The sequence below is a fragment of the Eptesicus fuscus genome, chromosome 6 (genome assembly GCF_027574615.1).
Source record: "Eptesicus fuscus isolate TK198812 chromosome 6, DD_ASM_mEF_20220401, whole genome shotgun sequence".
In the NCBI taxonomy this organism is placed as follows: domain Eukaryota; kingdom Metazoa; phylum Chordata; class Mammalia; order Chiroptera; family Vespertilionidae; genus Eptesicus; species Eptesicus fuscus.
This window is the reverse complement of record NC_072478.1, coordinates 45,745,877-45,772,475: the sequence shown is the minus strand read 5'-3', so window position 1 is coordinate 45,772,475 and position 26,599 is coordinate 45,745,877. Positions and strand designations below refer to the sequence as shown.

Genomic DNA, 26,599 nt, shown 5'->3' with positions numbered 1-26,599 from the left:
CCTATTGCTCTGATTAAATTACTTAATCTCCATGTGTTACAGTTTTCAAATCCAAAATATGAAACCATCACAGCATCTATTCCATTGGGTAGTTTTTGTGTTAGACAGAATATTATATATGGCATTTAAAAATGGAGGATATATATGTTTTAGCTTTTACTATGATGATATTGCAATTTGCATAACATAAAATATTATAGAATATAAAATATTTTTGGAGAGTTTAGTACCTGATAAGATATGATGGACATAACAATTAAGAGTCAAAATGAAATTGAAATCTCAGCTTAACATGTTTTTGTGCTGCTTTTATACTTTTGACTATAATATTTCTGGTGGTTTTATAATTGAAACATTTCTGATAGAAAGTCCTTCAAAAATACCTTATTACTAAAGCAACAAATAAACTTTGTTATTTATGAGATAAGTAATTTCTTATTCTTGAGAGCATTGCATCCATTAAAAATCTATGTGAAATCCTTTCATAAACACAGTACTTATAAAACAGAATCCACCTTTTGTTTTAAAATACTTATTTTTTCTGATAGCCTTCCGTGTATTTTATAATTGAAATTTAATCATCAGAATGGATCAGTTGTTTGGCTAAATATTTATTTCAATTCCTAATTTTAGAGAAGACATATCATTTTCATGCAAGAATAACTAATAGTGACTGTGTCCTAAAGAGTAGTGTTTCACCTGATTAAAACCAAATTAACATAAACAAACTATTCTAAGAAATTAAATGCTGTACTGAATATCATTTAGCAGTTCCCAGAATGTTACAGTGCCCAATTTATAATAATTGTTTTATGTGTATGGACATTTAAATGCTTTGAGTGAAACATAATGCTCACTGTGCATCTTCAATATGCTTTCTGTACCACAACCCTACTAAATACACAGAATGAAATATTTGATGAAAGAAATAGAACAGCCAATAAATAAGCAGTCAGGTCTCAGAAAATTGAAAGTATCTGATGTAGCCCTAACTGGTTTGGCTCAGTAGATAAAACGTCAGCATGCCAACTGAAGTGTCCCAAGTTCGATTCTGGTCAAGGCCATGTATCTTGGTTTGCGGCCACATAAACAGTAGGGAGTGTGCAGGAGGCAGCTCATAGATGTTTCTCTCTCATTGATGTTTCTAACTCTCTATCCCTCTCCCTTCCTCTCTGTAAAAAATCAATAAAATATATTTTAAAAAAAGAAAGTATCTGATGTAACTACACTATACATGAAAAGTTCAGTGGGTTGATGAAAGCGGGACTGCATTACATGTTTCTTTTGGGACTTAATATAGAAAGGAATGGTGAGCTATTTAAAGATTTGGCGCAGAAAAGACACCTGAAAATATTAATTTATAGATTACTTTAATAGTAATTAAATTGAAGTTGGCAAGATTAAAAGCAGAGAGAGTTACAAGTCAGGCAGTTAGGAAATTAATGCTAGAATCAGATGAATGATAAAAAAGTCCTGAGTTAATTTACCTAATAGTATGGGTGAAGAATTATATTAGGTATTAATAATTAAGGATAGAAGAAAGTCAACTAAGATTAAGGATTTATATCATTTCCTCCTGAAGACTTTAGTAAAGTGAGATTAAAATAACAATCTACAATCATAGTAGGAGACTTTAATACCCCATTGACACCACTGGAAAATCCTCTAAATGAAAAATCAGTGAAGAAACAGCAATCCTAAATGACTCACTAGATCAGATGGAATTAATTGATATCTTCAGAACATTCCACCCCAAAGCTACAGAATAGACATTCTTCTCAAGTGCACATGGGACATTTTCAAAGATAGACCACATATTGGGACACAGGCAAAGTATTTTCAATTTAAGAGGGTAGAAATCATTTCAAGCATCTTCTCAGATCACAATGGCATAAAATTAGAAATCAACTACGATAAAACAATGAGAAAAAAATCTAACACTTGGAAGCTAAATAGCATTCTATTAAACAATTATTGGTTTACCAAAGAGATCAAAGAAGAAATAAAAAGCATACTGGAAACAAATGACAAATGAAACACAACAATCCAAAATCTATGGGACACAGTGAAAGCAGTCCTGAGAGGGAAGTTCATAGTTCTCTACAGGACTACGTCAAAAAACAAGAAAAAGTGGTAATAAATTAACCAACCCTACTACTTAAAGAATTAGAATGAGAGCAACAAGAAAAGCCCAGAATAAACAGAAGGAAGGAATTAATAAAGATCAGAGTGGAAATAAACAACATAGAGACCAAAAACAATACAGAAGATCAATAAAACTAAGAGCTGGTTCTTTGAAAGGATAAACAAGATTGATGACCCTCTAGCCAGGTTCACCAAGAAACAAAGAGGACCCAAATAAACAAAATCAGAAATGAAAGAGGTGAAGTAATAAATGACTCCCAGACACACAAAGGATTGTAAAAATAATATTAGGAATAACTCTACTCTAACAAACTGGACAACCTAGATGAAATGGACTTTCAGAATGATTGACATTTTTCTACAAATTAAGTGCTAGAATTTTCTTTTCTTTTCTGAGATCAAGTCTGGGAAAGATCATGTAAGAATGATTTGAGGGGCCATTAAAATAACACAGAATTTCAGATCATACCTCACATAGCTTTTAATTTAGTCTCTAAACCTGGCAGAATTCCAAAAACATAGAGTTGTGCTAGGGACCTCATCCTGAATCAAGTGTTGAATGCCTGCCAAAGTCTCATCTGCTCTTTAGCGGGCCATGACCAGATAAGAACTGGAATCCATCAGTGGCATCAGGTGTACTGTCTCCAGAATGTTTCCACAGAATGTCTGCTATGAATAAGAAAAATGTAAAATATGTGAACAGCACCTTTTTCAGTTGGAATTCTATTGACTAAATAGTGATACCATTTTCTTTTAACCACGTCTTTGGTGATTTTCTCGAAGAGATATTTTTTCTCCAATAAAGTAACTTTTGAAAAGCAGTATTTCCATGGTACTTTAATCATGATTTCAGTCATTATGGTCAGATCTCTTTACATTAGATATGAAAGAGTGTGATAGAGTAAGTATGGTATAAAAATTAGATGCTCATGAAAAAGGTCCTTGTTAGAATTCATAATAGAAAGTCTATTTAAAACAAAATACAGAAATGATGCCTAGTACAAAACAATAAAGGCAGGGTTGGCATCAGTTGTGCAATGCAGAAAGGCACTTGGTCAAGGCAGGAAGTTTGGTTGAAAACCACCGCATGTCACTTTACAAGCTAGGCACTCTAGAGTAGGTTTGTATTCACCAAGAAGTGCTTTCTTCTTTCCACAAAGAGTTGTATTCACCAGTGATTTCTTCTTTGCACAAAGACAATATTTGCTTGCAAAGCTTTGTACCAAGAATTGTGTGCAGGCAGGTGAGTGCCTTTCTTCATTCATGAGAAAGTGTAGTCAAGTCTAAAAGACCCCTGTTAGAAGTGCATAGTAATTTGAAAATATTTTTGAATCCAACCAATCAAAAGGTTGGGTCTTCAGGAAGTTATAATATATTCTGATATGACCTTGTAAAAAATCTTTGTTTTTAATGTCATAGTACCATATTGAAATATCATTTTCTTCTAAAAAGGATGTTATAATGATTAAAAAATAATAAAATAACAACATATTTAAATACACTGGTAATATAAGTTTAGGATATTTGTTCTATAAAGGTAAAGAGTTAATTCACCTGGTGAATTCTAACTTTTAAAAGTTTATTTCATGTAGTAATAAAGAATAGAAAAATTAAAAGATGTTTTATAAGTTTGCTATTTACATTATATATTTTTGTTATGTTTTGTTTAACTTGCTGGAGATATATTCAAATTCAGCTCTGTATATAATGATATACATATCATTATATATATGTAATGATATACAGGGTGGGACAAAACTTCACAGTTGTTCATATGGAAAATAATACAATAAATAATGACACAATATAAACTGTTCCATGTACTCAAACTGTAAACCTACCTTTGCCCACTCTGTCTAATCACTTGTATCTGAAATAATCCTAAGCACTTTGAGCCCTATTCTAAGAAAAAAAAAATTATATATTTAGACTGTTAAAAGATTATTTTTATTTATTTTTTTTAATATATTTTATTGATTTTTTACAGAGAGGAAGGGAGAGGAATAGAGAGTTAGAAACATCGATGAGAGAGAAACATCGATCAGCTGCCTCCTGCACACCCGCTACTGGGGAAAGAAGAAATAAAATTCAATATTGGAAAATAAAAGCATTAAACCATTGTATATTTTGTATTAGTATATACATTAATATATAATATTTAGGTATATGGATCTTAATGTATGCTATCTTCAAGGAGAAGGTGTTTTTTTGTTTTCACTGCTCAAAACAGATAATTAAATCAAGAAATTGAATAAATGCAAAGTTTACAGTGTATGTAAAGAAAAATCCTGGTTTTCTTCTTTCCTCAGAAAATTGAAAGCCAGGAATTGTTTTAAAATGTATTTATTTATTTATTTATTTTTTAAAATATATTTTATTGATTTTTTACAGAGAGGAAGAGAGAGGGATAGAGAGTTAGAAACATCGATGAGAGAGAAACATCGATCAGCTGCCTCTTGCACACCCCCTACTGGGGATGTGCCCGCAGCCAAGGTACATGCCCTTGACCGGAATCGAACCTGGGACCCTTGATTCCGCAGGCCGACGCTCTATCCACTGAGCCAAACTGGTTTCGGCTTAAAATGTATTTATTAAATAATTCTACAACTCACTTATAAAAATGAATGGCTTTAAAAACAAGGAGTTTGTAATTTATTTTCATCTGAAAACATACATGAAAAGGAAAAGAACTTAAGTGATTCTCTTTTATTCATACAGTGAAAATTAGGAATTTTACATCTCTTGTCTTTAGAAATTTCACACATTTTAATGAAATTTTTTCCATGTAAATGTATTCAAAACTCATATGCTTTTTGTTTGTAGAAAAATTAACTTGAGAAAAGTTGAATTAATGAAATAGCAACTTCTCATTGTAGAAAGTTATCTTGAACTTACCTTTGACAAAGCAATTCATAAACTTTCCTAATCATATATCAGTACCATATCAAAGGAATATATCTTCATATGCACACATATTACTTGAATTAATATAACCACAGATTTTATATACATACACACACATCCAACATAAAGTGAAATAAAAATGTCAGCTGGATTTCACAGAAAACTTTTTTTCATTTCAGACAAAGGCAACATCTTATTTTCCTCAGATTCTTCCATCTAGTTTGCATCAGTGAGTAGGTGTTTTTTCTCCTTTTAAAAAATAGATTTTATGAAAAAACTAGAAGCCCAGCGCACAGAATCGCTCAGCTCCGCCCACCCGCGCACACCTCGCTGTGCTTGCAGCCCTGCCCACCCACTCCGGTCTTTGGTCCTTATGGCATTAGGGCCACAGGCCTTTTATAACATAGATTCTCAAAGTCACTGATCATCAGAGAGATGCAAATTAGAATGTCAGGAGGTATCACCTCACACTTGTCAGAATGGCTACCATCAGCAAATCAACAAATGACAAATGTGGACAAAAGGGAACCCTTGTGCACTGCTGGTGGGAATGCAAACTAGTGCAACCACTATGGAAAACAGTATGAGTTTCCTCAAAAAAATTAAATATAAAACTGCCATTTGACCCAGTGATCCCACTTCTAGTAATATATCCTAAGAAACCCAAAATACCAATCAGAAAGATTGTATATTCATTTGCTCTCTGTCTCATAAGCTCAATTTATACTGATGGCATATACAGTCTACACTTAATTTACACGCCTTCTAGTATTAATTACTTTATCTCCTCCTAGTCACATCCCTTATATAGTGTGTCCCTTGCCTTTCCTAAGTACTCAGTATATTTGGTAAAGGTCATTATAGGCTATTGTTAAAACACTATGCATACCCATAGGAAAGTGCATAACTAAATAGATTTTTGTTACTTGTTTGACTAATTTTGAATTAAAAGAAAATGTCAAATAGTGTCATATTTCTAAGGTAATGCTGACATATTGAACTATTAGCAATTATAATTTTCCAGAAAACAAAACAATGAACATTTCATATAGGTAATTTAAAACCAATTATTTTTAATATGTAGTATATTCTATATGAGTTTTTTTTTTTTTTTAATTTCAGAAAAAAAATGGAAGTCCGCATTGGTAATATTCCAAATAATCATTACATAGTAGAAAATGGCTGATGCATATTTAGTTAAAGAATTCTCCTTATGACCATTTAACTATTTAACTAACAGAGCCAGGACTTATTTGAGAACACCGAGTAATCCTCTCTTACAAAGAGACAAATTAGCAAAATCATTTGTGTTTATTTGGTTGGTTTGGGGACAGTAGGGAGGTAATTGATGCTAGCTAGCATCCATGCAGTGGCTAATCAAAATATTAAATATATGATACTCATATGACAATGTCTTTTGAAAGTCAGCAGTGCTAAAAAAGAAGAAATGACAACACATAATTGTGACTATTACAGGGACATGACTTTACTGGTGACATCTATTCAGATAAATCATTTATACATGATCATTGTATTGAGATAAGAAATTTTAATTAAATGAAATTGCCCACATACATAAAATAAAAAGTTATCCCCAAATTCAACAACCTATAAAATTGTTATTAATATTAACCTACTTCAAAATTAGGCCTATATGAAAGTATCTATGATAAAACAACAACAGCAGCAACACTATGAATGTTGCTATTCTGATATTTAGTACTAGTATGTGATGGTATTTGACCATTTATAGTTGAACTAGTGGCCTTGTGCATGAAATTCCTGCATTGGGGGGGGGGGGTTTCTCTCAGCCTGGCCTGCACCCTCGCCAATCTGGGACCCCTCAAAGGATGTCCTACTGCTGGTTTACAGGGATTGGGCCTAAACCGGCAGTCTGACATCCCTCTCACAATCTGGGACTGCTGGCTCCTAACCGCTCACCTGCCTGCCTGCCTGCCTGCCTGCCTGATTGTCCCTAACCACTCTGCCTGCTGGCCTGCTCACCCTCAACTGCCCACCTGCCAGCCTGATCCCCCCCAACCGCCACCCCTGCCAGCCTGTTTGCCCCCAACTAACCCCCCCTGCTGGCCTGCTCACCCCCAAATGACCCCCACCAGCCTGATCACCCCAAAACCCCCCCCCCCGCCGCCTCAACTGCCTCCCGTGCCAGTGTGCCCTCCATCAACTGCCTCCCCTGCCGGCCTGCTCACCCCCAACTGCCTTCTCACCCCTAACCTGCCCCCCCCTGCTCTCCTGCTTGCCCCCACTTTCCCTCCCCACTGGCCTGCTTGCCCCCAACTGGCCCCCCTGCTGGTCTGCTTACCCCCAATGGCCCCGCCCCCTACCAGCCTGATCACCCACAACTGCCGTCCCATCCTGGCCTGATCACCCACAACTGCCCTCCCCTCTTGGCCTCTAACCGCCTCTACCTTGGCCCTGCCACCATGGCTTTGTCCAGAAGAACATCCGGAAGGTCTCCTGGAAGGTCTCCCAGTCTAATTAGCATATTACCCTTTTATTAGTATAGATAGAGGCCTGGTGCATGGGTGGGGGCCGGCTGGTTTGCCCTGACGAGTGTCTCAGATCAGTGTGGGGGTTCCCTTGGGGAGCGGGGTGGCCTGGACAAGGGGCCTGTGGTAGTTTGCCGGCCAGCCACTCCCCCATTGGGGTGGGGGACCCCACGGGGATGGTGCCAGCCTGGGCAAGGGGCTGGGGCAGTTTGCAGGCCAGCCACACCCCCATGGGGTGAGGGTCCCCACTGGGGGATGTGGCCAGCCTAGGTGAGGGGCTGAGGGCTGTTTCAGGCTGGCCACACCCCCTTCAGGATGGGGGTCCCCGCTGGGGTGCCTGGCCAGCCTGGGTGAGAGGCTGATGGCTGTTTGCAGGCTGGCCATGCCCCCTAGCCGGATCTTACCCATGGGGGCGTGGCCAGACTGGGTAAGGGGCTGAGGGCTGTTTTAAGGCTGGCCACGCCCCCCAGTGGGGTCCCTCACCCCAATGGTGGTGTGGCCAGCCTGGGTGAGGGGCTGAAGGCTGTTTGCAGGCCCCTCCGTTGGCGGCTGGCCCAGGCGATCCAAGCCACACATGCTCTCAGGCTGGCTCCATGGCTGCTGCCCACAGGCCCCTCCTTCAGCGGCCGGCCAGAGCGGGCAGGAAGCTTGGGTCACCCCCGGCGTTGGAGGAAGCCAACCTTCCTCCATCACTGGGGGTGACCCAAGCCTCCTGCTCGCTCTGGCCTGCTCCGTGGCCACTGCCATCTTTGTCCTGCTAATTTGCATATTCCCTCCTGATTGGCTATGGGTGTTGTGGAGTGATGGTCAATTACTATATTACTCTTTTATTAGATAGGGTAAGGATAAAAAAAACATGACAAGAGGTTGATTTTTTCCCATTCATTCCTATTATCTCCTTTGTTTGCATAGCAAAAAAATAAAAAAATAAAAAGGATAATATATATAATGTGCATATGTGTGTGTATGTATGTATTAGAGACTATATATCAATAAATCTTTTTTTTTCACTATCACTTCTGTATTTTTCTGTGGTAAATAAAGAATACCTGAGATATTAGGAGGCAAGAAAAATATAGTCTTGACAGATTAAAATGTTCAGTGTCCAGAAAATACATATGATCATACTCTTAACACCAAACTGGCCATACAACCTAAGGCTTATTGATAAACTTTAGGGAGAAATTAACTCAACCTAAAACTTCTATTATATATAAATTTAGCATTAAATGTAATGCTTAAAGAAGAGTACTATATTCCTATTAGAGCATATTTCTGTGTTTTTTTTTAAACCAAGGCACTATTCTTAATTGCTGCTTTTTCTATATTTCCCATGTAGAAGTATTATAGGTTTTCTCTCTAATTGTGGCTAGCAAGTTGTCCTAGTAATACTATTACTATTTGATCTAGATTTTTTAAAGTCATGTTGCTATGCACATACGTAATCATAATTTTTAGGCAGGGTTGGCGAAACATTCATGTCATTATTATGTGTAGTGTTTCCTAATGATGGTAGGAACAATTAAAAATCTTACCAACCAAAACACTTCTCTGTCTCAATGTAGATGAAATGGCAATAAAAGCTTTATTATTCTTTATGCATATCAGCTTTCATGCATGATGGCAGTCTTCAGAAGACTAATGTTCTTGACAAAATTTCACACATTTTTTTAGAATAACATTGAAGAAAGAACACTTAAAGCTTTCTATTTTCTCAAGAGAGCAGTAGATACACCTTCTGAGTTGTGTATACAGCATGAGAAAATCTTGTGTTAACTTATGAGTGTTGGGCTTATAATTCTTGAGTCAAAAATTTCTCAACTTTTCATGTAAAGTTAAATGCCATGTCTATTATTGGGCTTACTATGTTTTTAAGAATATGGCATGATAATTGTACTTACTTCATAGGGTCATTATTAAGGTTAAATGAATTATCTGTAAATCTTAGAACACTACAGTACACAATAATTGCTTTTTAAATATAAAGCCATTTATATGCCTCTGGCTACATAGATATAAATAGCATAACATCTATAATATCAATAAAAACAATGAAATTTTTATTGAAAACAACATCTTAGAGTGTTGTGATAAAATTATTGAACATGATTGCTTAGTGTTCAAGAGTTCAGTTCTAAGAGACCTGTTCCTTTATTTAAAAAAAAAAATTTATTGATCTTTTTAGAGAGAGAGGAAGGGAGAGGAATAGGGATAGAAACATCAGTGAGAGAGGAACATCATCGATTGACTGCCCCCTACACCTGCTCCTGCTGCCTCCTACATGGCCCCTACCGGGATCAGGCCCACAACTCAGACATGTGCCATGACCAGGACTAGAACCAGTGACCTCTTGGTTCCTAGGTCAATGCTCAACCACTGAGCCATATTAAGCAGGCTAAGAAACCTATTCTTAATGCACTTACATGAATCTTAGCTTTGACTATATTTGATGCAGTGATAGTAACCTTTCTGTAACCTGGTTAATTTTTTCACAATGATGGACAAATTGTTTAAAAATTAAAGAATGTCTTTTATATAATACTAGAGGCCCAGTGTATGGATTAATGCACTAGTGGGGTCCCTCGGCCTGTCCTGAGGGGATCGGGCTGAAACTGGCTCTCCGACATCCCCTAAGGGGTCCTGGATTGTGAGAGGGTGGTTCTCAGGTGATGCACCCTGGAATTGGGCTTGTCACCCGAAAACTGCAGCTGCCAAGTCACTGCAACTGGGCAGCTCCTGCATTGAGCGTCTGCCCCCTGGTGGTCAGTGCACATCATAGCTACTGGTCGGCCAGTAGCCCGGTTGGCTGGTTGCTTAGACATTTATATATATATGGATAGATTCTTCCTAGAATTAATATAAACTAGGTAGTAGAAATCAAAACTTAAAAGCTCTATAACACACAGTTTACCACACACACACAAAAATGACAAGATCTTTGCTGTGTAATATTTTGGGCAATATGCACTTACATTTTAAGAGCAATTATAGGACTGTAAAAAGATGGAAGTTCTGACATATCATGTACAAAATATTTGTACATAGGTTGCAGGAAAAAATGATTAGAAAAAACAATTCACACACTCATTGATAGCATTAGCTGTCATATATTCTGTAAAAGGTGTGCTTTTTCATATGAAGCATATATTTTCTAGGTTTTTACTCTAAAGATAGTGACATAAAAGACTGGTAAATTCACTGAGCATCAAAATAACACACTTGACTAATTATGATAATGAATACTGTAAGTTGTATTTACTTCTGGTAAGATAAATTTACATTTTTAATTTATTTTTTTGAGCAATATACATTATTGATTTCACCATCATACTGTGTTCTGTTTTATTTTGTTGTGTTTTCTGTCAGCATGTTCTGCATGTTTACTTTATAGTATGTGACTGTGTTTGGGAGGATGATGAAATTAGTGATAACAGTGAGTAATAGCTAAGCTGCACAATCACTCCCAAGTGTGTCACCTTTGAAGAATATAGTTGAAAACAGAGGATGGAGCACCTAATCTTGCCCATAAAAACAATTAAGCTCATGTCTTCCCAGGTTTAAGAGAGCAAAGTGACTTGGTAATTAGAGCACCTTTATTGAATCAAATACATAATCACATTTGCCAAATAAAAAATTAAATCTCTTTTTTACTACAGCATAGTATACAAATTTACAGTTGTCAATGTGCCATAATTGACAAAGTACATCATAAGTAGTGAAGCGCTTGGACAATGAATGTTTAACTCAAAATACTTTTATTTCCAATAAGATTAATTTCAGAAATTAATGAGTAAGCATTGCAAATTAATTAATTGTTTTTAATTATTTACTTTTTTATTTAAGGCAGTGATGGGCAACCTTTTGAGCTTGGTGTGTCAAACTTCGCCAAAAAAAATGAGCATAACTCGGGTAGTGTGTCACTTTGAGAAAAAACATTATTTTGCGATATTTATAGTTTAAATAACACAAATGTATAATTGTTACATATAATTGTATTTAATAAACCCAAAACTAAATATTTAACTTACCTGCTTAGTGACTTCTTTGTTCATCCGTCGGTCGGTTTCTTTTGTTGGTCCTGATATTATTTAGCTTGTGTGGGGTGCCGTGAACTAAGATAAGTGAGGGGGAGGGGGAATTCTTTAACTAACCTGCCTACTAGTGACTTTTTTGTTGCTGAATTTCATTGGCTAAATCTTCAATTGAAGGTTGATATTTTGTACACTTCAGGCCCAACCAAGCGCTACTAACTTCATCTGTCAATCTGTTTCTTTTGGTGGTTTTGATATTATTTAATGCTAAGAATAAAGCCTCACAAAAGTATGTAGAGGGAAAATTTGTGAGTAAAGCCATTGCTATATTTTTCAGGGTGCTAAAAGTGTCTGGTAGTCGGTTCCAGGCACTCCAAATTTCCTGTTTGTAGTGGCACTCCTCTTGATTCTCCAAGCGGCACCTTTCCAGATTCTCAAGCTTTGACCTCAAGTCAACAAACACCTGAGCCCAGATACTGTCTTGAAATTCTGCAAGTTGCATCTCCAAATCGTCAATTTGCATACATTGGAAACCATTTAATTCCAAACTACTGTAGACTACTACATCAGGATACTTAATTATTTTCATGGTCTGTTCTAGACTTCTAAATTGACTAAATCTATTACTAAACTGGTCAAGTAACGAGTCTAAAACATGCTAGTACTTCATATGCAAGAGTTCCATTTCATTTTGTACAGCTGCACTGGCCTTCTCAAAATACTTTGTTACTCGAGGAACATACTTACATAAGTTTTAGTTTCTACATCTCGCTTGAAAATTTTAACTTTACTTTCAAAAGCTTTTATGTATCCAAACATAACGTCAATACTTTTGCCAAAACCTTGTAACTTTAAGTTCAGTTCATTAATATGAATAGAGAGATCTGTAAAAAACATCAGGGTGTTGACCCACTTATCATCATTAAGCTGAGGAAAGTTTCCCAGATCCTTATCGTCAAGAAATACCTTAATTTCTTCAAAGCACTCCACAAAGCGCTCAAGAACTTTGCCTCTGCTCAGCCATCTTACATTATTGTACATCAGCAGTCCACTGTAGGTGAAATCAACCTCCAGTAAAAGTGCTGAAAATTCTCGCTTGTGAAGGGGGCGAGCAGCTATTAAATTAACTATTTTTGTAACAACTGACATTAAGTCATTTAAGTCGGTGAATCCTGCCTTGGCACATAAAGCCTCCTGATGGATAATACAATGAAAAGGCACAATCGGATGTCCAATAGCTTCTGTAAACAATTTGACAAATCCGACTTTTTCCCCCACCATATTTGGTGCCCCATCTGTCGTCACTGACACAACATTAGAGATATCAATACTTAGGTCACAAAATGTTTGTATAACAACCTTACATATTTCGCTTTCTGATTTACTTGTTGACACTGATATTAACTTTATCAACTCTTCTCTCATTGTGAGACCATCAGAATATCAACCAATAATGGCCAACTGAGCATGTGATGTGACATCAGTAGTTTCATCAAGAGAGATCGAAAAATATTTACACTTCCTTATGTCTCTCTTTAACTGATGTTGTACGTTTGTGTTCAGTCTCATTATTCAGTCTTTTATGATATTTCTACGGAGTGGTAACTCAGATATTCTCTTAATAATTGTATCTTTATTCTGCATATCGTGAAATAGAACTGGTGCACATCCTAGGAGAGTTTCTTTAATAAATTCTCCCTCACTGAGCGCTTTTCCATGCTGAGCTATAGAGTGAGCAATGCTCAAACTTGCAGATGTTAAATTTGTAGAGCCTTTCATAAATTTAAGGATGTAATTAGATTGGCTCTTATAAAGGTGTAGCTGCCTGGAAATGTATTCCTTCCTTTCATCCTCACTTTTTTTCCAAGAGCTGGGAATGATTAGTTTCAAAATGTCTATTTATATTCCACGTTCTGCTTACTACCGTTTCAGTACATAGAATGCAAAATGATCTGCCATTTTTTTCTATAAAGCCATACATCTCGGTCCATGTCTCTTGAAAGGGTCGGCCACTGCTACTACCACTTCCTTTACTTAACCTTAGTATTTTATTTTTTGGGTTCTCCATCAGGGGGGCAGTGACAGAAGATAGAATTATAGATAGCTTGTTAGGCCTGCAGGCAATTAGGGGTTAACTAGCCTAACTAACCACAAAATGGTGCATATAACTGTCTTTTAGGAAAGGGCAGGGTTAATAAGCAGAAATAGGGGTTAATAAAGATGCACAACAGTAATAGTGGTGAAATGGAGTCTGCACTATGGAGCAAGATGGTGTTCCTTATGTGAATTAAAATGGCTGCTGCTATTTCTAATGGTGGGAAACGGCACCCATAGCACGCCACAAACCCTGCCCTCTCCCAGCCCCCCCCCTCACTTATCTCAGTAATGATGGATTAGAAATCCATGACACCCCAGAACAGTAGATAATGGTTGCTGTGGTTAACTGTTATTTGGTTACTTTTAATGGCAGGGCCCCCAGAGATGTGTCCCCCACTGCGTTCCGCTGCTCCCTGCTCTGCAGGCGGAAGTGAGGGCAAAGACCCCGGCTTAACCGGAAGTCCCAGAACTAGATGCTCTGTGCCAGACTTCTGTTGTTTTGGCCTGCAGACCTCTGGCACAGAGTGTCTAATAGGGGAGGATGAAACATTTGTCATCAGAAATGGCTACATGTATCAGTGCTGACACGCATGTCATAGGTTCGCCATCACTGGCTTAAGGAGATAATAAATTAAACAAAATCAAATTTTGTGTGTGGAGAGAGTGGGGGAAGGGTAAAGGAATTAATATCTCTTATAAAATACAGTTATTTATTGATTTTAAAAATGTCCTGTAACCCAACTGTCATGGCTCAGTGGTTGAGTATCAACCTGTGAACCAGGAGGCCATGATTGGATTCTTGATCTGAGCATGTGTCTGGGTTGCAGGCTTGATCCCCAGTGGAGGGCATGCAGGAGGCAGCCAATCAATGATTCTACACATAGTTTAACAACCTACACCTTAATATGAAGATAATAGTTTTCTATGCTGAATTTACTTCATATTAGCTTATTAAATCTATATACTGGATTTTGACTATGGCTTTGCTATAAATGCAAAATATTTTTCTAAAAATATGGAAAAATTCTATTAGCAATTATTGAATGGTTTGAGGAACAAAATAGTTTCATTATATATTCCAATAATGAATAGACTTGGCACTAAAAGGTATCCAATTTTATTCTTTGAATTTTTAAGATTTCAGTTTATATAAGAATCAAATTAATCAGATTCTAAACATAAATGTTAAAAGAGAAAAATGGAATTCTTATATAGTTAGGTTTGAATATTTTTGCATTGAAGGGAATTGGTATATTTTACTGATGGATGGGAGGGAAGGATACAAGTATAATTTCAAAGAGATAGGAACAAATTACAGCCTTTGAAAATCATAATAGTAAGCATAATTGATATGTATATAATCTATAATTCTTAGCACTTATGTACTCAAAATTGATGGTTGTACTATCAGATATATAAAATGCAATTCTCTGTTCCATGGAGATTTGGAGATGTACTGCCTGCTACACAGGTTGGGCCTTTGAATGTCAGCATTTTGCATCTTTCCAGGCCCTGCAAGGACAGGTGGGTTTTAACACCCCTGATAAAATGACTCTGAGTGGAGTGGGTGCAGAGGCAGTGTCATAGGAAGAAAGATGATATGGGTCCTACCACGCAGGGACCTCCTCTGTCTTGTTCTCAGTGTCTGGGCAGGCTCAGCAGAGCAGGCTTCTTCCTATTCTCCCAAAGCAGGCGGTGCATCAGGATAGCATTTCTTTCCCTGAGCTACTCCAAGCTAGCACAGCCTTGACTGTGTTGAGAAAGGAATCCCACCAAAGAAAGCTAATAAACTAACAAAAATGTCTTACCTCCCTGCCTGATGTTATACTTGGATGAGGACACTCTTTCTACATATCTGTTGATGTTTATTTTTCTAAATATCTATTGTTCTTCGTTAATAATGCTGGTTCTTTTTCTTTCATGTTGAAACTTATTGAAAGGACAGGAACTACTTAATATTTCCCAATCCGCACTTTGTTTTTACTCCATAGCCATTGTAGTATGAATTCTGCTCTAGTTATCCATTAAAATTGTCCTTTAAAGCCATCAACCACCTCTAATTTAAGCAGTGTAATGGGAATGTCTTATTGTTTATCTTCTATTCTGAAACATTTGACATTTCCTTAGACCCTCTTTCTTGACAAGTTCTTTTCCCCTTAGCTCCCTCCTTTTCGGTACTTTCTTATAGTTTTCCTACATCTCAGATACTACTTTTTTTTTTCTTTGTGAGTTCTGCTCTCTATACCTGTAATTTAAGCAGTGATATTGCCTTGAGTTTATTATTATATTTATTTCTCACTTTACCAATAATCCTTGGACAAACTTACTGAATCTGTGTATAAGTTGATTTTAAAACTCATTTCTGAAGATGAAAAGTAGAGAATAAAGGATAGAAAAGATATTGCTTCTGTGTAAAAATCATTCTGTTTCTTTCTAGCACTGTAACTTTGAACAATTTATATAATCTCTCTGTGCTTTGGCTTGTCATCTATAAAATGGGGATAATTATATTATGTAGCTTTTTGGATTAATGTGAGAGTTAAGTGGTTTAATAGGTACAGAGTTTCTAGTATATCGGAAGCCTGCATTAAAAGTAATCTATTATTAATAACAGATGCATCTATTTATTTAAAATCTATGACAGATTCTTATTAAAATTTAAATTATACTGTTTTACAAAAGTTTATAACTTCTTATCATATATTATCATAGAATATGTATGCCTTAACTTCAAAGTTTTTTATTTTTATTTTCTTTGGATTTCCAGCAATACCTCAATGCTTGGACTTAGGAAACTTTCAATTTGGAAACAAAAGTATAAATAGAGAGCATCATGATGATACATTATTTGATTACATCAACATTTGAGTGCAACAACCCAAATTGTATTCCCTTCCCTAAATTTTAAATGTGGTTTAAAAGGTTTTCAGCATTTCAATTCTATTTTCCATCTGTCTCTCATCAACATTCTGACCTGCTCATTGCCTATGATCACAGGTCAGCCCCTCCAAACTCACCCTGCCTCCCACCTCCGCACCTTCAGTCAAATGAAAGGACATAAAGATGCAAGGTCAAATATAGAAATCCCAGGAAGGGCTATTGGAAAGGTCTATTATCATTTTCCACATTCTTTCATCACACATTTCTCTTTATTTCTGAAGCACACCCCCACACACACAGATACACGCACACACCTACATACACATATTTGAAGCCTTCTTTTGTGCCACTTCCATGGACACCAAAATTGCTACCTATCCCTCTGTATTTAATTATTTCTCTCCTGCGTCAGTGATTCTTTTGCTATTACAAAAACATATTCTTCTTATTGTTCTATATTGAAAACAGAATAATGCAAAGTTAACTTAATCTGCAGCACAAAGTTTAGATTTTTTTGTAAAAAATGAAGTTCTTGACAGGATTGCTAAACAATAAAATTGATGAACAACAGTAGTCATTTCACTGCCTTTGAAAAATAAGATAGTCTCTCATTCTCTAGCAGAGGTTGTTTTCTGTCTTATCTTAAAAGAGAATAAGACTTCAAATATTGCTTTTCAACCCAGGCTTCTTAGATCTTTATTTAAAACTAGAGACCTAGTGCATGAAAATTCATGCACTGGAGTGGGGGGAGTCCCTCAGCCCAGCCTGCCCCCTCTCACATTCTGGGAGCCCTCAGGGGTGGAAGGCGACCCAGTGATCAGGGGAAGGCGACGCTCCCATCACACTTCTGCTGCTGCCACTGCCAGCAGCACAAGCCTCGGCCAGCCCTGGTTACCTGAGCCTCAGGTGGCCCTGGGCAGCTGAGCAGCCACCATCTGAGGCTTGCCTATGCCTTGGGCTGGCCCTGGGCGGCTGGGCAGCCACCATTTGAGACTTGCCTGCATCTCCAGCCAGCCCTAGGCAGCTGGGCAGCTGCCATTCGAGGCTTGCCTGCACCTCGGGCCAGCCCTAGGCTGCTGGGCAGCCAACATCTGAGGCTTGCCTGTGCTGCACACCTGCATCCCCGGCGGGTCTGAAGGGATTGGTGCCACCATCTTGTGGCTGTGGGTGCCACCATCTTTGAGGGCATGGCAGTCAATTAGCATATTCCCTCTTTATTAGATAGGATTCTTTAGAAATCTTCTTTCTAAATTGTAGATTCTGCCAAATCCTAATTGTCAATATTGACCATAACTATAAAGTTATCTTTTTCCCCTAAAAATACAACATAAAACTTTATAGATATTATAATACCCATTTTTAATTTATAATTACATTATAAACTATATTTTCTGTAATGTAGTTTATATCACGTTTGGTCTCAATGATATGCAATTAATTTTAGTGCACTATTTATGAAGACATCAGCATGAATCCATTGTAAGTAAAATCCTTTGTAAAATAATCATGTGAAGATTTTAAAAGGATTGGAATTACTTTTGAAAAAATTATGCCAAGCAATTATTTTTATTAATGGTGATGTTCCCACTATTCTTATGGTTATAATATGGGAGATATGAAAAATATGTAATGCATTACTACTTTAGTAAACTTATACTTTAGTTGGGAAGGTGAAATTTGAAAAATTAAGACTTTAAGATACAAAATGCAAATACATATCATATTATATACATTAAGTACTCTAAAAGGAGAAATAAATGAATAGCTGAAAAATAACTACTTTTGGAAGAATACAAGTATGAACTTAGTTGCATTATAATCAGAATTAAGAAAAAATGTGAACACACACACATATAAATTTCTTCAAAACAAACCCAAATATTATAAATATACTAGCAGCCCATTTGCACGAAGATTCGTGCAATAGACCTTCATTCACCTGGCTGCCTGCATCAGTTTTCTGCCGGCACCAGGGACCCAGGCCTTGGCTGTGGCCACCGCCTTCTGCCTTCTTTCAGGGTCAGGGCTTGACCCCGGGTGGTGGCCTTGGGCTGGGCTGCACCCCAGCCTCCCTGCTACGGATCGATGGAGCCGACCCCCGGTGGTTGTCTGCGATCCCTGCAGGCTCCCCGCTGGTGCCCAAGGCCCGGGAAAGCCTCCGCCCGAGGCTTTCCCAGCCTTGGGCTCGGCCGCACCCAGAGTCCCTGCTATGGATCTCAGGAGCCGACCCCCAGTGGTTGCCTGCGATCCCTGCAGGCTCCCCGCTGGTGCCCAAGGCTGGGAAAGCCTCCACCCGAGGCTTTCCCAGCCTTGGGCTCTGCCGCACCCCAGCGGCCCTGCGACGGTTTCCTGGTGGGCGTGGCTGGGGCGTGGCTGGTGGGTGTAGCGCAGGTACGGTCAATTTGCATATTACTCTATTATTAGGTAGGATTTCCAATTAAAAATGTGCTATAGTACTTTGGAGCCATACTAGAGGCCCAGTGCATGAAATTCATGCATGGGGGGGTGGGTTCCCTCAGCCCAGCCTGCACTCTCTCCAATCGGGGACCCCTTGGGGGATGTCCGTCCACCGGTTTAAGCCTGACCCCTGTGGGATCGGGCCTAAACCGGCAGTTGGACATCCGTCTCACAATCTGGGACTGCTGGCTCCTAACCACTCACCTGCCTGCCTGCCTGATAGCCTCTAACTGCCTCTGCCTGTCTGGCTGATTGTCCATAACCTCTCTGCCTGCCTGCCTGATCACCCCTAACTGCCACGGAGGCTACAGATCAGACCCTGCTTCTCTCTCCCTGGGCCTCTCTTTTTCGTCTGATCCGTAGCCCCCTTGGCAGTCAGTGATGGAACGTGGAACCCACAAGGGTGGGCAGTCAGTGCTGGGTTGCCACTGCAACCCAGCACTGACTTCCGGTTGGTCGAGCCTTCGGTCATTTTGGATGTTATGACCCTGAGTTTTTATATATTAGGATATGTGTGTTTAAGTGCAAAATTCAGCACAGTCTAACCCTTTGCTTTTGGCAAGCCATTTCATCTTCCTGTGCCTCATGTTCAAAACTTGTGAAATTATCAATATAGGGATGTATTATGAGGATTAAAACTAAGATATATTTAAGCACTGGAGCCAATGAGAACTACCATGTGTTTCTATGTACCTCATAGAACCAATGACTTAGGCATAGGGAGACATAAGCACTAAATATATTCTTATTAGGTTTGATACAGACAAAATTTTTCTAACGTACCATGAAAATAGCCTAATTTTTTTCCTTGCATAAGTTGTAAACTATACAAAGTATAAACAAAAAATATGTACATAGTATGGCATCTATAAGATATCAACTTCTGAACATTAATAAAATAAACAATTTGTTTTCCATAATATTGCTTTGAAAATAACTTAGTCATTTTGTTACAGGAGATAACTGCAAGGCCACTGAATACAGCAAGATGAAAAGCATGCTTTTAGATTTACAAAAGCAAAAATATATTACACAAGAAAATGAAAACCCTAACGATGATGACATATCTCGGAAGAAGTTGTTGGTGGATCAAATGTTTAAATATTTTGATGCTGACAGTAATGGACTTATTGATATGAATGAACTAACTCAGGTATGATTAATGATTAACTTAAGAAGTTGACTTAAATATAACATATACAATGTATTTACATTTATGTGGACTTATTTTATATTAATAAAACATATATTTAATCTATATTATTTGAGAGTGTGGGTATGCAATATTTTGAAAGTAAAATTTGACTACTCTATAAGCAATGTTAATATCAAGAAACTTTATGTTATCTTTTACAGTTAAAAAATGAGGTTTTTATGCCTCAAATACATAAAGGAATTACCAGTTCTCTATTTTATAGAATTTATAAGATATCTTCAGGTATATTCTGGAGTCTTTGTAATGCTTAATTTTCTATAGTCAACAAAACCTTGTTTATTCAGTATTCAGTGCAACTATTTACCAGCAATTGAGCATCTCTATAACATAATGCAAATAAATGATTGAAATTAATATTGAATTATGGACATACTGCAGTACTTTTTCAATAATCAAGGCTCAATTATAATATATTTAATTTTTATTTAATATTAAGTCCACATCATTAAATTTCATTTCTTAGAAATTTGTTGCATAAATGATACCTGTAAAAGAAAATTTGTTATCAAAGAGAATATATTAATAAACTAAAGTTCTTTATGTGAGCCATTTGAAAAAATAGAAATATTTTTACCTGTGTATCACTGAGACTGATAGGCTATTATTTGCTTTGAAAATAACTTATTCTTTAAAGAATATAAACTGGTCCTAGATAGTACTGGAAATGTAGAAGAAGAGTTATACAATTTCTCCAGAAATAAATACAGGTTTCCAGAAGTAATAGAGAGAAAAAGCTAATCTAGAGTGTCTAGGAAAATGATGATAACACTTAGGAATTTTGCTCAGTTATCACTATAGTTTATCTTCAGGTATACTAGTATTTTGCTGCTGTGTATAGCAGTTAGTATAGTTTTAAAAAAGAAATCAATAGGATATTTCCATAACATTATATCATTCATCTCTTATGGTTAATTACTTGGCTTATTTTTTAAAAATCTGACTTTATAGAATATTGGTCTTATCATGAAAGTATTTCTAGCTTTGGAATATGTAACTTAGTTTAGAGACTTAATATTAAAATGACCTTGTGAACAAGTTGACTATAGTTCTTGTCATTCCAGTTAATTAAAATATATATCATTTTCATTATCTTTTTAAATTCAGCCTACATTTATTGAGTAGTCATTAAGTCCCAGGAACTAGGATTAAAACAACTGAACTCTGGAATTTTAGGCTAAAATTAGAAAAGTTTTAATTAAGCTCTTTGTATTGTTATATACCCAGGATGAAACACTTTAGAATTTTATATTTATACTAATAAGATAAAACAAGATAATTATATTAAAATGAATGTATAATTAAGGCATGCCATCTTGACCTATATGTGTCTGACATATTGGAATAGTGTGGTTTTTGTTTTGTACTTATTTCTTACTTTAATAATATTTTTAGTTTTAATAACATTTATACCACTGTAATCATTGGGTTGGGTACAAAATATGATCTGACCAAATCCTGTTATTATCATAATACTCCCATCTAAATCCAAAAAGAAAATTCCTAATCATTACAGAATGGCAGTGGCAGCCCTTCATCTGTGCATGTTTGAAATGCCTACTACATTCAAGTTTGTATTAGTTTCCTAGGGCGGCCATAACGAAATATAGCCAACTGGGTGACTGAAACAACCACTCTCTCAGTCTCTCTGAGTCCAAATCAAGGTTGGCAAGGCCATGCTCCCTCTGAAGCCTCTGGGGGGAGGATTTCCCTTCTTTCAGCTTCTGGGAGGACCAGGCATTCTGGTCTCCGCTTCCATCGTCACATTGCTTTCTCTGTGTGCCTGTCTTCACATCATCTTGCCTCTTTTTCAAAGGATACCAGTCATACTGGATAAAGGCCACCTCTACTTCAGAATGACCTCATTTTAAGTTATGTAATTACATCTTTAACAACCCTGTTCAAACAATGTGACTTTTTGAGGTACTGAGGGTTAGGACTTTCATATATATTTTGGAAGGACACCATTCAGTAGGTAATAAAGTTCATCTGGTCTGAAGTTTACTTTGGTTTTTTGACCTTTGAATGGAACTTGCTTTATGTTTGAAATGTGTCCTTCTAACTCATCTGAAAGTTGTGATGTGGGAGCAGAGATTATCTGCAGAATTCCATTGGTCTCTTGGCCATCTCTAAAGTACATACAAGCAAGAATCTAGAAAGGTAGTGTTACCGATTGAGATTACCAGCTGGGACCTTGGTTAGTCTCATTAACTCAGAAAAGATTTTAAGGTCAATGAAAATGAAAGTAAAGCAAAGTGGGATTTATTGAAGATACACTCTAAATGAGGAGCAGGCCAGTCAAGATGGACAATGGCCCAGATTTCCTGGTTTATATGGTTTAAATGAAGAATTTTCTGGATGGAGACTTATTTATTTGCATTCAGGGATGATTGACAGAAAAGGATTATGTAACTATATTTCTTCTGCACTTGCCCTTACCCATAATGCATAGGGGAAACCCCACAGGGGGAGGAGGTGTCAAAATTGCAATGCTAATTTTATTATAATTAGTCCAGGACCCTAGAAAGGTAGCGTTGAGATCATGTCATTTCCCTCTGAGCTTCTAGCAAGAACAGGCTGGTTCTGCACCTACCTGCCTGCGGGAAGTCTTCTGGCTGCAGGACTACCCAGAGATAGGCAGTCTGAAGGCAGTGTTGGCCAGACCCCTGTTCAGGACCCCAGGGCAGGCCCCACCTCAGCCGCTCATGTCTGACTTCCTAACTAACAGTAATGTTTATTGACTTCCTTCTGTACACATCCCACACCACATAAGTCACTGTTTCCTTCAGCACTCTATATTGGAAAGGTTAGTAGCTCATCTATCCATAATCAATTATGAAAAGAGTAATCAATTATAACAGACACTCTGGAGAAGATATAATAGATTTCTAGCTATTTATACCACAATTGTTTTTTTTTTTTTTTTTTACTTGTGTATTTTTAAGTTACAAGTGCTTTTTAAGAACCTATGTGTCATTTTGTAACAAACTTGAGGACCGATGCACAAAATTTGTGCACTAGGGGGGCAGGGGTCCCTCAGCCCGGCCTGTGCCCTCTCGCAGTCCGGGAGCCCTCGGGGGATGTCTGACTGACTGACAGCTTAGGCCCACTCGCTGTTGGGGAGTGGGCCTTCAGTCTGACCTCCTTAGTGCTGCCACAGAGGCAGGAGAGGCTCCCACCACCACCACTGTGCTCGCCAGCCAGGAGCCCAGCTCAGGGCTTCTGGCTGAGCAGCGCTCCCCCTTGGGAGCACACTAACCACCAGGTGTCAGCTCCTGTGTTGAGCGCCTGCCCCCTGTTGGTCAGTGCGTGTCATAGAGGTGGGTTGTTCCGCCATTCAGCCAATTTGCATATTACCCTTTTATTAAATAGGATAATACATATAAACTTTACTCATAAACTTGGAAACATGTATCACAAATTAATATAAAATTTAAACGTGATTTAATTTTGAGTTAAGAGGGAAAGGATCTTAATGGTGTCTATTAATAATTTACAAACTATTATTAGCAGAAAATGTAACATGTAATATATGATACTGCCAGTGACAAGTAAAAATTAAAGATCATAATTGGGCTTGGAGGTTTTATAAATGCAGTCTGAAAGCTGGCTGCACATATTCAATTCTTGCTTCACATAATGAATACATATTCTGGAGATGCTCTTGCAGATTTTCAAGTAAATTAGAACCTAGAGGCCTGTCTAGTTGAGAGAAAAAAGCAACAGTAGATATAGAGGTAAGATCTTTAGTATCACAGTTAACAAATTGTCATACCAAGAAAGTAATTGCTAAAAAAAACCAGTTAGTTTTAGAAATAGGTCCAGTCCATCCACCTATTCACCATTCCAGCTTGATGGGACTGTTGATACTGAACATTGAGTCTTCCAGTGTGAGGCTGATTTTTGTATGTTGGAACTACCCAACAATAAAATGTAAATTTATCACAAAATGAAATTTTGAACTCTCAAACGATCTGCATTTTTATGACAAAATTTATGTTAGCACACTGGTAGATGTTTCATTTACAATTGAGAATCTGGAAGAGTTTAAATAGGTAATAACTGAAGAGATATAAAGAAAGATTAAGATGCAATATGCATCTTTATGATATTTTTTATGATCATGGCATAGTGGTTAAGAACTTTGATTATAATTTCTCTTTCTGTAAGTTCAATAATAAACTTACAGAAAGAGAAATTCTAAAAAAATCCCATTTTTAATTGCAACAAAAAAATTAAGATACCTATGAAGAAACTTAACTAAGGATGTAAAAGACCTGTATTCAGAAAACTATAGGACATTGAAAAAAGAAATAGAGAAAGACAAACAAATGGAAGAATATACCATGTTCATGGATTGGGAGAATCAACATCATTAAAATGTCCATATTACCCAAAGCAATCTATAGATTCAATGCAATCTCCATTAAAATACCAATGGCATATATCACAGACTTAGAACAAACTTTCCAAAAATTCATATGGAATTAAAAAAAAAAGACCCCAAATAGCGACAGCAATCCTGAGAAAGAAGAACAAAGTTGGACGGATCACAATACTAGATATCAAGCTACACTACAAAGCCACTGTCCTCAAAACTTCCTGGTACTGGCACAAGAACAGATATATAGACCAATGGAACAGAACAGAGAACCCAGAAATTGACCCAAGCCAATATGCTCAATTAATATTTGACAAGAGCATACAGTGGAGTCAAGATAGTCTCTTCAATAAATGGTGTTGGAAAAATTGGATAGATACATGCAAAAGAATGAAACTTGACCACCAACTTACACCATACACAAAAATAAACTCAAAATGGATAAAGAACTTAAATGTAAGATGGGAAACCATAAAAATCTTAGAAGAAACCACAGGCAGCAAAATATCAGACATGTGTCGTAGCAATATCTTTACCAATACAACTCCTAGGGCAATGGAAATTAAGGAGAAAATAAACAAATGGGACTACATCAAAATAAAAAGTTTCTGCACAGCAAAATAAACCATCAACAAAACAACAAGAAAGCTAACTGCATGGGAGAACATATTTGCCAATGTTATCTCTGGTAAGGGTTTAAATCTCCAAAATTCATAGGGAACTCATACAACTTAACGCAAGGAAGATAAACAATCCAATAAAAAAAATGGACAAAGGCCCTAAATAGACACTTTTTGAAAGAGGACATACAGAAGGCCAAGAGACATATGAAAATGCTCAAAGTCACTAATCATCTAAGAGATGAAAATCAAAACAACAATGAAGTACCATCTCACATCTGTCAGAATGACTATCATCAACAAATAAACAAAGGACAAGTGCTGGCGAAGATGTGGTGAAAAAGGAACCCTTGTGCACTGCTGGTGGGAATGCAGACTGGTGCAGCCACTGTGGAAAATAGTATGGTGTTTCCTCAAAAAATTAAAAATGAAACTCCCATTTGACCCAGTAATCTCACTTCTAAGAATATATCCTAAGGAATCAGAAACATCAATCAGAAAGGATATATGCACCCCTATGTTTATAGCAGCACAATTTACAATAGCTAAAATTTGGAAACAGCCTAACTGCCCATCAGCAGACAAATGGATTAAAAATAATGTTACATCTACACAATGGAATACTATACTGATGTAAAAAAGAAGGAACTTTTATCATTTGCAACAGCATGAATGGACCTGGAGTGCATTATGCTAAGCGAAATAAGCCAGTCAGAGAAAGATTAATATCACATGATCTCACTCATTTGTGGAATATAGTGAACAACATAAACTGATGAACCAAAATAGATCCAGAGACAGAGAAGCATAGAACTGGCTGTCAAATCTCAGAGAGAAAGGGGTGGTGAGGTGGAGATGGGGTTGGGGGTGGGAGATGGGGTAAGAGATCAACTAAAGGACTTGCATGCATGCATATAAGCATTACCAATGGACACAGATACTAGGGTGGTAGGGGCTTGTGCTGTGGGTGAGAGTGGCTGGGGAGAGGTCAATGGAAGAAAAAAGTAATATTGTAATAGCTATGTATGGGCCAGGGGTGGTACTTGAAATATCAGGGGACCACTCTGTAAAGGATATGATTGTCTAACCACTATGTTGTGTACCTGAAACTAATACAGAATAATATTGAATGTGAACTATAATTGGGGGCAAAAAGATGGAAAATTGTATGTTACATGTTTTTCATCACAATAAAAAATCCATACCACAATTGGTGTCTCCCTAAGGTCATATATATGACTAGTGGGGTCAGGCATGCAGCTCCATAATAGCACATTTGTGGTTTTAAGTAGATATAATATTTCTAAAATAAATAAATGTGTAATGCCTGGCAGGCTGGCATGTAGGAAAAGGTCATTGGA

The 26,599-nt window shown here is 37.2% G+C and overlaps 1 protein-coding gene across 3 annotated transcripts in view; it reads left to right on the top strand.

Moving 5' to 3' along the window:
- Window positions 1–26,599, top strand: part of FSTL5 (follistatin like 5) — a 554,870-nt gene that overhangs the window by 238,744 nt on the left and 289,527 nt on the right. For all 3 annotated transcript variants that reach the window (XM_054717664.1, XM_054717663.1, XM_054717662.1), the window contains exon 4: window positions 19,981–20,177. In XM_054717664.1, coding sequence (XP_054573639.1) covers window positions 19,981–20,177 — 197 coding nt within the window. The remainder of the gene's footprint in view (window positions 1–19,980; window positions 20,178–26,599) is intronic.